The following is a 13,339-nucleotide window of genomic DNA, read 5'->3' as shown; positions in this document are numbered from 1 at the left end:
GTTTTTTTTTCGCTCTCTATCGCAGATTAATTTTCCCTCCGATTAGGGAGTCGGATCCGACTCGAAAGAGACACTTTTCAGCGTTTCGCAATCGATTTGGTAGTCTGTGAGAACTCTGCTGTTGGACCGTACCGCATTCATTTCCATCGGCTAGAGCGCATAATGAAAGCATTAGTGGTTTAGTAAGTGTCTGAGTATGAAAGTGAGAAAGCGTGTCTCACCCAGCTAACCAGAGAGCTTGTTGGAAACGAGGCTGGTATTTGACAGATCAGCTTATTATCCACCAACACGGGCCCCGATATACTCAAAACAGCACAGTGAGCCTCACGTTCTCATTATTGTGACCTTGATGCACACAGGTCCCTGAATTTATCAATCAATATACTCCATCTGCATCAAAGCCTGGGGGAGGGGAAAATGCTAATTGTCCTCATTGATTTCTATGCATTTCCTACTGTTCACAAAGCATTTTCAGAAGGATGGATTCAGTTCCAGCATCATGAAGCACTCACAAAACACTTCAGGCATTGTTACCTTAAACGGTAGAAATAGACACATTTCTAGCTGTGTCTTTGGGGATATGAGAAACACTGAAAATAACAGGCTGAAATGTCTTCTTTGGATCAGAACCAAGGAGCTTTTAGTCAAACCTGGAAAACCTCAGGAATGGACAGAGAGAGAGAGAGAGAGAGAGAGAGAGAGAGAGAGAGAGAGAGAGAGAGAGAGAGAGAGAGAGAGAGAGAGAAAGAAAGGAAGAAAGATGCCGAGCAGGAGAAAAGAAAGAAAGCGAGCACAATGCCAGAACATCTGTCTCTCATCACCCGAAAAGAGAAAGTCAGCAGCTCAGAAAAGCTCACTGGACAGAAAATACAACTGTCTCCCACACACACTCACTCACACACACACACACACACACACACACAGACGCACAAACAGGTGGGGTAGTGCTTTACTCCAGGTGCCCTGCATTAAGCCACAGTGGAAAACTACAGCGAGAAAAGAGATGTGTGAAATAGAGAGAGGGATGGCAGAGGACTACAAAGGGTCTGAGAAACAAAAAAAGCGATGGGAAAATGGAGAGAAGAGAGACAAGGAGTCGTAAAAAAAAGAAGGAGGATGAGTGTTTGATACAGAAAAATAACTGATATGAGAAGAAGCTTCTCAACTCAGGAGCAAAGACATACCGGATCTATGGGGCTTTAGTGAGTAGAGAGGGAGAATATGACAGTGGACAAAGAAGGATACAAACAAAGATCAATAACAGAATAACAATGACAAAGTGAAAAGCTAACTGAAGGAGAACAGAGTGAGAAAAGGGGACAAAAAAGAACAGTGTAGTAGGAAAAGGTAGATGTTAAAGTATGACTAGAGAGGAAGAGTTGCAGGTTAGATGAATGGGTTTGGGACATGTCCTGTCATGTCCATGGCTCGATTACTGATCTAAACTACCAACGGCTTCAATGTCCACAAGTTTGCTGGGATAAATGCTAATCAGAATAAATTGAAATTTGTGTAGACTACGCATTTAGGTTCACCAGCCAAGTTTAAGTCCTACAAATGAAATGTCAAATTACGTCGCCTGGCTCCTAGACGACACACAGAAGCATTTTCTGATCCCCCTATTGGCAGAATGACATCATCCGCCTGTGCCTTCTGAAACCATAACAAATCTCTGTTGCAAAATAAATCTGTTTTACGACGTGACAATGTGACATGTGCAAGGCCTGACCTCCTCCCTGCCCAGACTTTGTTCCTCTAGAACAGCGGCACAACGTTCCCCCTTTGCTCCCGTCGCTGGTGGGCTTTGTGACTTGAACGTAAACATATGTCGTCTTGGGACACTTGCTGAAATGACTGATTCTGTTATTTTTCTTGGGAAGACCGTCTCTCATACTAAACTATAATCACAGGAGCCTTTAAAGGGCCCCCTGCATTACTGTCCGTTTTTTGATGCCCTGTAGAGCAGAAGGTCACCATCCTATCTGGTCCTTATTAACTTCAGTTGACATCGTGTTTATACAGTCCTATTCAAGTTTACCTTTAATCCTTCCCTCGAATGTGAGGTCAAGTGCTATGCTGTGTGTAATTTACAACTCTCTACGTTCACGCCTCAGTTTTTAGTTAACAGGGCCTTGCTGTAAAATGGCCTGTGTGCTCAGCCGATCTAGTCTATAAAGTTAAACAGACACAAGGACTGGTACAGGGGGTTCCTGGCACCCAAAGAAAAGTCTTCTTCAGACTCTTATCTCATAAAATACTAAAGCCCTGTTGCATACTGTTCTTTTTTTTGAGGGATCAAACAACAAACACAGAAGACCGTTTCATGTCCCGTGTGTGAGTCAATGTTGACTTATTTCATTGTTCATTACCAATGCCAGTTAAACATTGTTATTTTACATAAGAAACATACTTTTATTAACCCAAACCACAATCTTTTACTAAACCTAACCATGTTGTTGAAGACATTGCTGCATCTTCCAAGTTTTAGTTTGAAAATGTTTACTTTGTGAATGACACAAAAGTAAAACTTCTGACCTTTACCAATAGAATCCTCATCCTAATATACTAAAGAGTAAAATAAGTAGAATTTGAGTTGATGAGTGGAACCTAAATCTTGTATATTCCTTTAAACGATTGTAAAAGGAAAAGGGAAAGCAGCCTACTTAACGCCGTAAATAAGCCTTTTAAGATGTGTATGAATGAAGTTGATCTAACAAACCGTGTGAATGGATTTCAAACAGTTGAGCTTTATTCTCTTCCAGGCGGAAGGAAAAAGGATGAGAAAACACAGATTGAAAGAGTCAGTGAGAATAGACGAGAGTAAAGAAACGCGGATGAAAACGTAAAAAGATTTTCCCACCGTGCAAAGTGGGCGAACAGAAGGTGAGGGAGGTTTCTTAATCGGAGCGAGGGAAAACACTGACAGAGGGAGGTGTGGAGAAAGAGACAGAGCGTCCTATTAAAGGAGAGGTGAAGTGCCATGAAAAGAGGAAAACAACGGGATGATTCAGCGTGAAGGGAGAGGGAAAGAGGGAAAACAACCTGTGGCCTGGCACGGCACTGCTCTGGAGGGACTACTGAGGACACCCACAGGGCTTAGCTTACACGCACAAACACTCTTATTTGTGTGGGTGACGGGTTTTAGAAGAAGTGAGGACAGGCAAATGTCCCCATTTGAAGGATGCCCATGATTTGTCTTTCCCTCCGAGGACATTTGTTCTTCATAAGTGTACAAAAACAAGAACACACGCTCGCTCACACACTGAGCTCCCTTCCTCTCTAATTACTCCAGTCATTACCAATGGCCAATGAAGACACTAGAATACTAACAGTTTACTAATGACATGATAACTGTAATTAGAACATCCTGCTGGACCCACTAATTGTCCTTTCCCTTTTACAGACGAGAGAGAGACAGAGAGAGACAGTGCCGGAGGTTAATTTGCTTAATGTTTATTCGCTTACTGCTAACCATGTTGTAGCCAGTGGAGCGGCCCCTCTGTTGTTCAACCACTATTATTCTAATGATGGGAAGGCTAATGTCTTCTCGTTTGATTCCCAAAATTCTTCTTTTTTTTTTTTTTTTTAAGTTGAATAGCTAATTATAATGTCTTTTCTTGAGGAAATTTCCTTAAAAAAAAGGAATTGAAAAACACAGCCGTCTGAACCACGAGATGAATAAGGAGAACCCTTCATCCTGAAACCTGGTGTAAAACACCTGCTACCTGCAGGATCCTTCAAATGAAATCAGTGTTGAAGAAGGTCTGCAGCAACGGGTCACCTGCCACAGCTTAGCATACTCTGTTGTCACAAACAAAAGATTTAAATCGAACCATCGCAGTTTGCTGATGTTATAATGTGAGCTGGTTGCCATTATTGAATACGTGCCGTGACCTCTTTGTGAACACGACTGTCTGCTCTGTTGTATGGTTTCGGTAACATGGCCTCTGTTCCAAAGTATTAGGCGAGAGGAAGCTGAAGAGGAATCTGATATACATCTTTATGACAAATAATCTTTTCAACTATAATGTAATTCCATCCTCAATACAATCATTTAGAAAATAGCCTTTTGCCTAAACTATAATCAGAGTATGTACTAATAATATGCTTTATCTTGGCCAGAAACCCCCCCCCCCCCCCTGTGCTCGACAGAGGGGAGGAATAAATCTGGGTTGGTTTACTGCAGGTGGCTCCACTCAACTACTTCTTCACACTCTGCTGCTTTTCTCTTATTTCACTAATGCCCTCTCATGCTCTCTCCCTTTCCCTCTCTCTTTGGCTCTTCCAAATGCTCATGACTCCTCGCTCTCTCTTTTTATTGCTCCATTGTTTTAATGTGCTTTACTGGGTTGGAAGTTCGCAGGCCATATTGGTAAAGCGTTTCCTGGCCTTCTGTGTCAGCGAATTCTTGAACAAATCTGATAATACGGCAGAGATTTAGAAAAAACAATCATAGGAAATGATGAGAAAATCTGGGAAACACAGACACAAACATGTATGGGTGAGCTGATTTCAGTATTTCTAGCCTTTCTGAAGTATGCTTGCCAATCTTTACATGCACTGAGTAATTACCCATGGAAACACACAATTACAGTGAAAGGAACAAGTTCAAATGAATGAAAAAAATATATATATATCTTTAATAGTTCAGGCTAATAACTAATGTTTTCTAAGACAAAGTAATTACACAGAACGACTGTTACAGGCAGTGAGTCAATCCATTATGTAGTGAGCTGAAACAGGGTACAACCCCACCATGTGAACAAATGACATGGATGGTTTGTTTTATTGATGGCCAATTGAAGCTTACAAAGCATTATGACCTCCACCAATGTAACATTTAATTATTACAAGCCGGCCCCACGGGGCAACACAGCACCGGTTTGGTGGTGTTAGATGTGGAGCGATAGCTCCAGGCAAGGAAATAACTAATGCATCAGGAAACCTGGTCTCAGTCAGGATGCATGGTGGTGAACATCAACCTGTTGAGTAGCAAAAGTCTATTCTATAAAGTCAATGTTGTAGTTCAATGACCCGACTATTAAAAGCAAGAGAAAGCAGCCCTGTGTCCGTTCTGACTCGTGCTGACTTCCCCCCCCCCCCAAAGAAACTGGACAAGGAATTTCTTCCCCTCTGTTTCAGACTCAAATCACATTGTAAGTGTTAAAAACAGTCTTATAAACCAGTCCTCAGTGCATACCTGTGGGCAAGTCACCCCACTGCTAGCTTCTCACACTGTGCATCGCAGTGAGCCTGTTTCATCATCCAGCATATCTCAGCAGAGACACTATAGAGGCAGACAGCTGGTCTTGAGTGGCCAATTATGTCCGTTTATCTCCCTTGCAGGCACAGCTGTGATCAGACGGAATGAAGAAACAGGACCAAACAGCGAGGCTAAAAAAATCATTCTTCCGTTTCCTTCCCTCTGCCTGTTTCTGTCTCTGCTACTTCCTTCCCCTTTACTTCCATCCCTCCCTACTGCCCCACCCTCTCTCTCTCTCTCTCTCTCTCTCTCTCTCTCTCTCTCTCTCTATATATATATATATATATATATATATATATATATATATATATATATATATATATATATATACACACACTTCTTAGTCTCACTATGCTTTCCTTGCTCATATCTCCGGAGACAGCGGAGCAGAGGCATCTGTAAAAGTTTACTGCTGAGGAAGCTTCATCCTGCACAGCCTACTGCTGAGCATGTGTGTGCTCCAGTGGCTCGCCGGGTGCCAGCGGGGAGACCTCAAAAGGGAGCTTGATCGAGTCCCCAGAAAAAAAATATCAAAGTCCTCAAAATAAGTAGTTTGCCAGTGACAAAACAACACATATAAGAGTTTCATAGGGGTAAAGTTACATGGTTATCTTTAGGAAACTGGTCAGAGTCATGGTTAAAAGCAGAACTCCTCGGTTACAGGGAAAGATTTTGGTCATGGTTAAAAAAAGCAATGATGACTGGTGGTATATGGAGGTGGAAGAGAAACCCCTGTTTCTGGTGTTACAGTTAAACTCTGAACACCACAACGTCCCTTTGGATTTTTGCTGTTCAATAGAACCTCACTCATATACTTGCTGCTTTGACAGGAAATGTACACAAAGGCCATTTTAAGCCGTTGATTAAATATAGAGTTGTGATTTGTCCGGATAAGAAAGTCTTTGAAACACTTCCGATTTTACAGTGTCAGCAGTTATCAATTATATGTGAAGATCTAAACAGTGGCACGGCGCATATCTTCTTATCAGAGGTGAAGTGTGACGTAATGCCTCCACTGTTCTCTTTTTCTCAAAAACAACATTTGGCAGACGGGCCAAATCCAAGTCATGAGATCTGCAAAAAGCCCCGCTAGCCTCCTGAATAAGCCCTAAATCAATACAACCTAGAGTGCAACTAACTTCTCCACAGCGGCCCTATCTTAATCCCCTCGTTTGTAAATTGTGTACACACACAAATGTATCTCAAAGCAGGAAGTGGGCCTTGAGGAGAGATTATAAAAAAATGATTTGAGCCAAGTTATCAGTCTTTTTTGTCGTTGTTGCATAGACAGCTATGAGAAAACATTAGAGACTAAACAGATTGTTTGCTTCTAAATCCATGAAAGGAAGGAGAGTCACACCACAAAATATTATACATACTGTCTTTTCTTAAAGGTCGATTGGTTTATAATAGTTCTGGTTCCCTGCACACCTGTGGTCGGTTAACAGCACATTTAAGTATCGCTGCCCTGACAAGGAGTCGCCACGGTTAGGTTTGTTTTTAATCAAAACGACTGAAAGACTTCTCCCTTCTGTGCAGCAGAGACGATGAGTGCATAAAAGCAGTGTTCTAGTGTTCGCCCTGTGCGTAAAGATTGCTCTTAAACGCACAATTCCCATTCAAAGACCAACGTTAAACGCATTAGACCAGCGCAATGAGCGCACGCCTTTTGCCTTGCCAGAATGCAGCTTCGAGCCCCATCGCGCACACGGACTTGGGAAGTGCCAGACCTCCGCAGCCTCGGACCTCCGCGCGTCTGGTGCGCCGGTGACAGGAGCCCGGTCAGATTCACTTCTTCGCACAACCGACAATGATATTCAAAAGGGTTGCCCTGTTGCACGAAGCCTGCCTCGAGGGAAATATCTTTCAAGGTACGCAATAAGACTACATCACACAGTGAGATAAAAACAAGCGCGATAAAGACCCACTTAACTCTACCGAGCAGCTACAGACCACTGGCGCTGACGTTAGTCCCGATATGAATATTATTGGAACACTCGTGATTTTTCATCATTGAACAGCTGTCATTAGAACAGTCGTTGATTAAACTGAAGTTAAAATCAACAACATGTTAAGATATGTTTGAAGACGACACAAGCCAAGACAACATCCCAGCATCCCTCAGTTATCAATAAACTTGTTTTTATGACGGAGTGAAACCAGCAGTGGAGTGGGACGATGGAAACGACGTCGTTTTGGGAAAGTTGTCCGCGTTAGAAACGGGCGACATCGAGCATCAACCATTGCGCAGATGTCAGTAAATTAATTAAGGGTTTTGTTGGATAAAAAAAAAAATACTGATTTCGTTTACGATGAATTATATGTTGTTTACTTTGACCTCTCCACCTCTGGTGCCGATCGAGCGAGATGGGTCAATGCTGGAGAGTTAGAATAAAGCAGGACATCTCCCTCTTCAGTGTCTCTCGGCACGATTGTTATCAACGCATTATTTGAACGGAAGTGAAGGCTGAGCTTGCACCCGTAGTAAAAAAAAAAAAACGGGTAACGATTTTGTGTAAATTTGTACGTTCATTACGCATTCTGGTTTGACGGGGAAACACCACACTTGTCCGAAACGAAACATCTCTAATGTGTTTCATAGACTCCATGCTTGTGATGTGGATTGGGAAAAAGTTCTCGAAAAAAATGCGGGTTAACTTCCATTTAACACCTACGTGTGACTGTGTGATCTGAGCGGGTAGCAACAGTGTCAAACTCACCTCCTTCCTCCGCTCTGACCGCTGAAGGCAAGACAACCGCCAGTAAACATCCACAAAGCCATATGAATAAATCCATCTTTTCCCCTCGGATATGGAGAAAGAACACCTCTTCTCCTCCTCTGTGGTTTTTTGTCTGTATATCGGAGACAACGCTGCAGTCCAGAGTCTTCTTTTCCTCTCCTTTTCCACAGTTCTTTATTTCTTCCACCACAAACGCCAGGTTGCGTTCACCGGGCTCTCCAGGAATATCGTCCTGGTTAAACACTACTGTTTGTAATTGAATTGTCAACGTGTGCTTCTTCTTAAAAAACAATGTTAAACTTATTTGCGCAAATTGAGCTGATACCAGCGTAATATCTACTGCAAACACATCTTCAAAGCCTCAAAATCCTTCGCCGTGCGCGCAGTCGGCAGCACCGTGTCCCCTGTCAGTCACAACGCGCGTGGGAATAAAAACCTCGCTGACAGACAAAATCATTAATTACAAAAAAAAAGTAGAAATCACTGGTTGAAACCACCAGGAACCATGAGAAGCATTTGCTGATGACGTTTAGGTTCGACAAGAAAACCTGAAAAAAGTCAAATGTGTTTCCTCTTCGTCTCGATAGAATATCCAAAAATCTTTCGCTCTGGTTCTCTCTCCCAACTGAGCATTTACTTGGTAAAAGCACACGTGATTAGGAAAGTAAAAAATATTTTCCCATCGATTATCCTCCTAATAAACTGTTTCGATAGCTGTCCGTTCTTGCGCAAAAGATAACACAAGATCTCTTGGAGGAGGCAGCTCCGGCGTGCGTGCGTAAAACTGATCAGGAGAAAATAAACGTGCAGCCTCTCCGCTCCCCTCCTGCAAACTGTGCGTTTCCTCGCTGAAACACGCTCTTCAATGCCCGCTCCGCTCCACTCTCTCTCTCTCTCTCTCTCTCTCTCCTTGACGTTCGGTATATGTCTCTCTGTCTCTCTCTCTCTCGTTCCCTCGCCCGGCAGCTCCGGCAGTGCGCTCCTTCCCCTCCGATCTCCGCCAGGTTTGTGGCAGCGAGCAAGACTGCTCACTCAGTCCCCTGTCTCGGCGTGCGTGCACGTCATGCGCGCGAGCTTGTATCGGATTACAGTAGGCACCTCGGCCCGCCTCCATATGGCCCCTCACTGATTAAAGACCAGTTTCATCTCCCTCCCACTCCTCTCTCTCCCTCTCTCTCTCTCTCTCTCTCTTTGCCTCACCCTCTCTTACCTTCATATATCTCTCATACTCTCTCCCTCTAATTCATTATCATTATTACAGTACATGTCTCCCACTTTTTCTCCCATTTCCCTCCACAGTCCTGTCATCTAGATACTCTCTCCATGCCTCTTATTTATTCCTCTACCTTTCTCTCTATTAAAGTGAGAATAGAGGGAGGTGGAATGAAGAAAAGCAGAACACGGGGAAAGGAGAGACACAGCTTTATGAGCTTTGTAGTAGTGCTGAGCTTTAAATGGAACCTGGTGCTGGTTTACAGCATCACAGTGGAAACACAGACCAAGTGCAAACTGATAAACTAATCAAAATGGAAAGGAATCGGATGAGTAACTTAGCTATCGATCACCCAAATTACTTTACTAATAATCTTTGATTTACTTTGACAATTAACAACAGAATTTTCTCTTTTGTGAAAAAGCTATTGGGTAATAATGGCTGAGCACTTGGTTGCAAAAATGCACACACACCTTTGCGCGCACACACACAAACACACTTGTCTGCAGGACTGTTTACCAAGGGCACATGGGTCACTGGTGAATGGAATCTAAATAAGGGGGGAAAGACAGACAGCAACACAACGCTGACACACACTCAGAGAAATAGGGTTCAAGGGCTAATAGCCAGGGGGTAATTTAATGGGGGGGAAATGCGTAAGTTGACTGAATTTCTGTACCCTTTAATACTTTTTGTTTAAATCTGTGCTTTATTTCCCCTTGTCATTCTCAGTAGTATACAGAAATATAGGGAAGAGGTCTGTGGGAGGTGAGTTTTAGGGCCTGTAGCGACACCAAAGCCTGTGGTCTGAAAAACTAACCAAACCTTGGCTCTCCCTTTGCCTTCCCAGGACACACCCTGCAAACATGCACACACAGATGCACACACATGTAGGCCATAATGACACAGCTGAAGTTACCAGTGACCGCTCAGCAAAAATCACGTTGTGCACCGAGTTATCTCGTGGGAAGAAAAACCCTTTCAAACCTCTTTTTCTTTCATGACAAGAAAATCACACGATGCTTTTTTTGTTGTTTTTTTTCCATCATGTGACAATTATTTATAGCCCCTTGAACTTCTCTGACACAAGCTTTTCTGAGAACAAGCGGTCTTATGTCACTGATCACAGTCCTGACCGATCGGCTACATTCTCATTTCCTGACCAGTTTTACTTTTACTGTAACAGGCCGACAATTACCAGCAGGCAGGTGAATCACTGGTCTCACTCAGGTCAGTGACATGTGACACACACACGCAGGCGCAGATACATACCTTCAAACTGTCACTCAGATGTTTCCTAACATCTCTGGTTAAGTTCAACATTAAGTTCTTTTTCCATGACAGGTCAGAGTGTGTGTGTGTGTGTGTGTGTGTGTAGGTGTGTGTTTGTGAGTGTGTGTGTGAAAGAGAGTCACCCTACTCATTCCTTGGGTCCCTTTAGTCGTTCGACCTCTGTATCCTGTCTCTCTCACCCCTCTTGCTCAACTCTTCCTGTGTCTTTCCATTGAAACTAAACCCACCCAGGCCAACTGGAACGTGCCAAGTGATGAGAGCACAGAGCAATCTCATGCTGACATCAATGTAACGTTCCACTTGAGCTGTTGGAAATGTCTTATTTTTTACCAATGGAGAACAGGTAGACGCACCGTTATGTGTGTAATCTACCTGCGATGTTAAACAGCAACTTGCCGTTGGTACAGTTAAATCCTTACATTTTGAAAAAATATTTTTCAGTGCTTCATTTGAAGTGAAATAATGAAAATAGTTTAAGATTGTAGTCCAAGGTTTGGTCCCACAGAGGAAGAGAGCACGCTGAATGCAAAAAAAAAACAATCTTAAATCTTCGTATCCAGAAGTCGGCAGGCAGACTTTGGACAGGGAGAGTCCGCAACAACTTCTATGAATCATTCTGAATTCACACCAACCCACCACATGGACCCACGCCTTCTGGCCCTTCCCTTCACGCATTCTTCTGTAGAACTTGCAACAGTATGTTGCGAAACTAGGATATGCCAATCCATGACACCTTTTTCTGCTCGCCAAGCAGTGGACTGGGTTTTCCCAGAAGTCACCACTGAGATTCTATTTTAGGGAGATTGGGCAGAAAAGCTGCTCGTGCTCACAATAGTGTTTCTACCCCCTGAAAACTAACTTACAAACATCTTACATCATAGCATGTTATGGTGAATTTGTATGTTTATGTGATGCCACGTTATTATTGTATAGTATATAGTAGTATTGACCAGTCACGTTTGAGCTGATTGGTTGAATGCAGGTAAACAGTCCACCTGGAGAGCAAAAGACGTGGAACGCATTGGCTGAAATGCAATTGCGGAACTCATCGGCTGTCGTCTGATAATGATCTACCTTTTTATTAGCTTAGAATCAGCTTGTAAACTGGCTACAACTCCAACTCCAGCCTTGCGTCTACAGTTGCTAATCAGACTGCAAAACAACTTGCACAGGAGAGGAGGTCTTGATCGCTGGAGGCAACGGAAACATTGTCCGTTGCCCTCAGAGGCTCGACGGTGGTCAGACTGGATTCCTAGATTGAGCCTCACTTGACACTACTGGCTTCAGTCATTGAATGGAGAAAAGCAAAACACGAATGCATTCATAGGAAAAGATTTTTGAGTGTGTGTGTGTGTGTGTGTGTTGCAGCAGAGCTGTGAAACCAGCAGAGGGTAAGGTGATCCTTGCTCTGCGTCAGGGGAAGAACTTGTCTGCTGGCCTGTCGTCAAGCAATACTGGCCCTGTCCACACCTTGCCAACAAACTGCAACCTCTATCCCTCTGCTGTTCAGTTCATTTGATGAATGATTGCATGCACTCATTTCTTTCATTTCATGGCTTCCTAAATTTGTTTTGTTGTTTTTCAGCACTATTCCTGTTGCGTTTCTGTAATTTTTGCCACCTGTTCAAGTGTACATTTTCCTTCATTTTTCACTCATACTTCATTTCACACCACATTTTCTATTTTCTTCCTTTTACCCATTTATTTGTCCATTTAATTTAATTTCCTGTCCTCTCTTCTCTCCACACATTGCCATTCTCCACTCCCTTTTCCCCCCTTTCTGTCCCTCCAGGGGCCAAGTGGGTTTCATTTTCGGGAGTTTAGCAATGCAGACCGACTGCCTTGAGACCTGAGACCCCCCCCACGCATGAGGCTGTTTTTCTTTCTTGCAAAAAAAAAAAAAGCAATATCAGTGTTTTTGTAAAGGGTCCCTGGAAGCAAATCTACTTTAAAAGCCTCTGAAAATAAGGTCAGCCCTGGCCACTGTGAAACAAACCACAAACCAATAAAAAGCTTCTATTTGACCCAATTCCAAAACAACACTTAAAAACTACTGCAGCGACTGAAAACATTGACTTCAAATTTAAGGTCCACTCTGAACTCATATTGAGAGTAACCGCAAATCAAATCTTGAGGAATAGAAACTGTGCCATTTAGAACACGAGGACTCTCTGCAGGAAGTCACTGGTCTCTTTCACCTTGTTCACCACAAAATTTGCTTTTAGCAGGATTCCTGTAATTATAACGTAAGTAACGTGAAACGATGGCTCAGCAGACAGCGAGGGATCAAATCAAAATGACAGACAACCTGAATATGAAATGTGACATTACAACCCCCTCCGCTGTACCTTTTTGTTTTGATGTTAACAAAGTGTAGGTGTGTGTGTGTGTGTGTGTGTGTGTCTGCGTGTGCACGCATAGCTTCATCAGTTCAACCTGCAATGAGGCTCAAAAACGTAAGTACATCCCAAAGCAATCACCAAAATGTTACCGGCCCGCCGAGATGTCTCCCGATCCTCCTGATCACCACTTCACCCGCCGCTTCGCTCCCTCCATCGATCTTGGAGGTTAATGGCACATGGAGAATGTGGGGATCTCAGAGGAACGAGCAGCTCTGCATCCATCAACCTCTCCTCACTTCCGTGAATAAATGTTTGTGTGTGTGTGTGTCTCCGTGTCGGGACAGTTAAAAAAGATGTCTGTCTGAGCGCATAGTTTGAAGCTCTCTTTGGTGTACTTTACCTGTGTACGGGGTGTGTGTTGTGGCAACCTGTTGGCGCCTCCAGACTCCAGGGATGCGGCAGTAGCTGCATTTTGTCCAGTTTTTTC

At 43.3% G+C, this 13,339-nt stretch overlaps 1 protein-coding gene across 1 annotated transcript in view; it reads right to left on the bottom strand.

Annotated features, from left to right (window-relative positions):
* The window catches only part of LOC142969648 (neuropilin-2-like), a 91,114-nt gene extending 82,739 nt beyond the window's left edge, over positions 1-8,375 (bottom strand). Inside the window, exon 1 of the mRNA XM_076109654.1 lies at positions 7,984-8,375. Coding sequence (XP_075965769.1) covers positions 7,984-8,059 — 76 coding nt within the window. The 5' untranslated portion in view covers positions 8,060-8,375. The remainder of the gene's footprint in view (positions 1-7,983) is intronic.
* Between the last annotated feature and the right edge of the window lie 4,964 nt (positions 8,376-13,339).

This window comes from Anarhichas minor, unplaced genomic scaffold (assembly GCF_050575085.1).
Source record: "Anarhichas minor isolate MPS153535 unplaced genomic scaffold, ASM5057508v1 ptg000004l, whole genome shotgun sequence".
In the NCBI taxonomy this organism is placed as follows: domain Eukaryota; kingdom Metazoa; phylum Chordata; class Actinopteri; order Perciformes; family Anarhichadidae; genus Anarhichas; species Anarhichas minor.
Note: the sequence above shows the minus strand (reverse complement) of the source record. Positions and strands in the feature narration are given on the sequence as shown.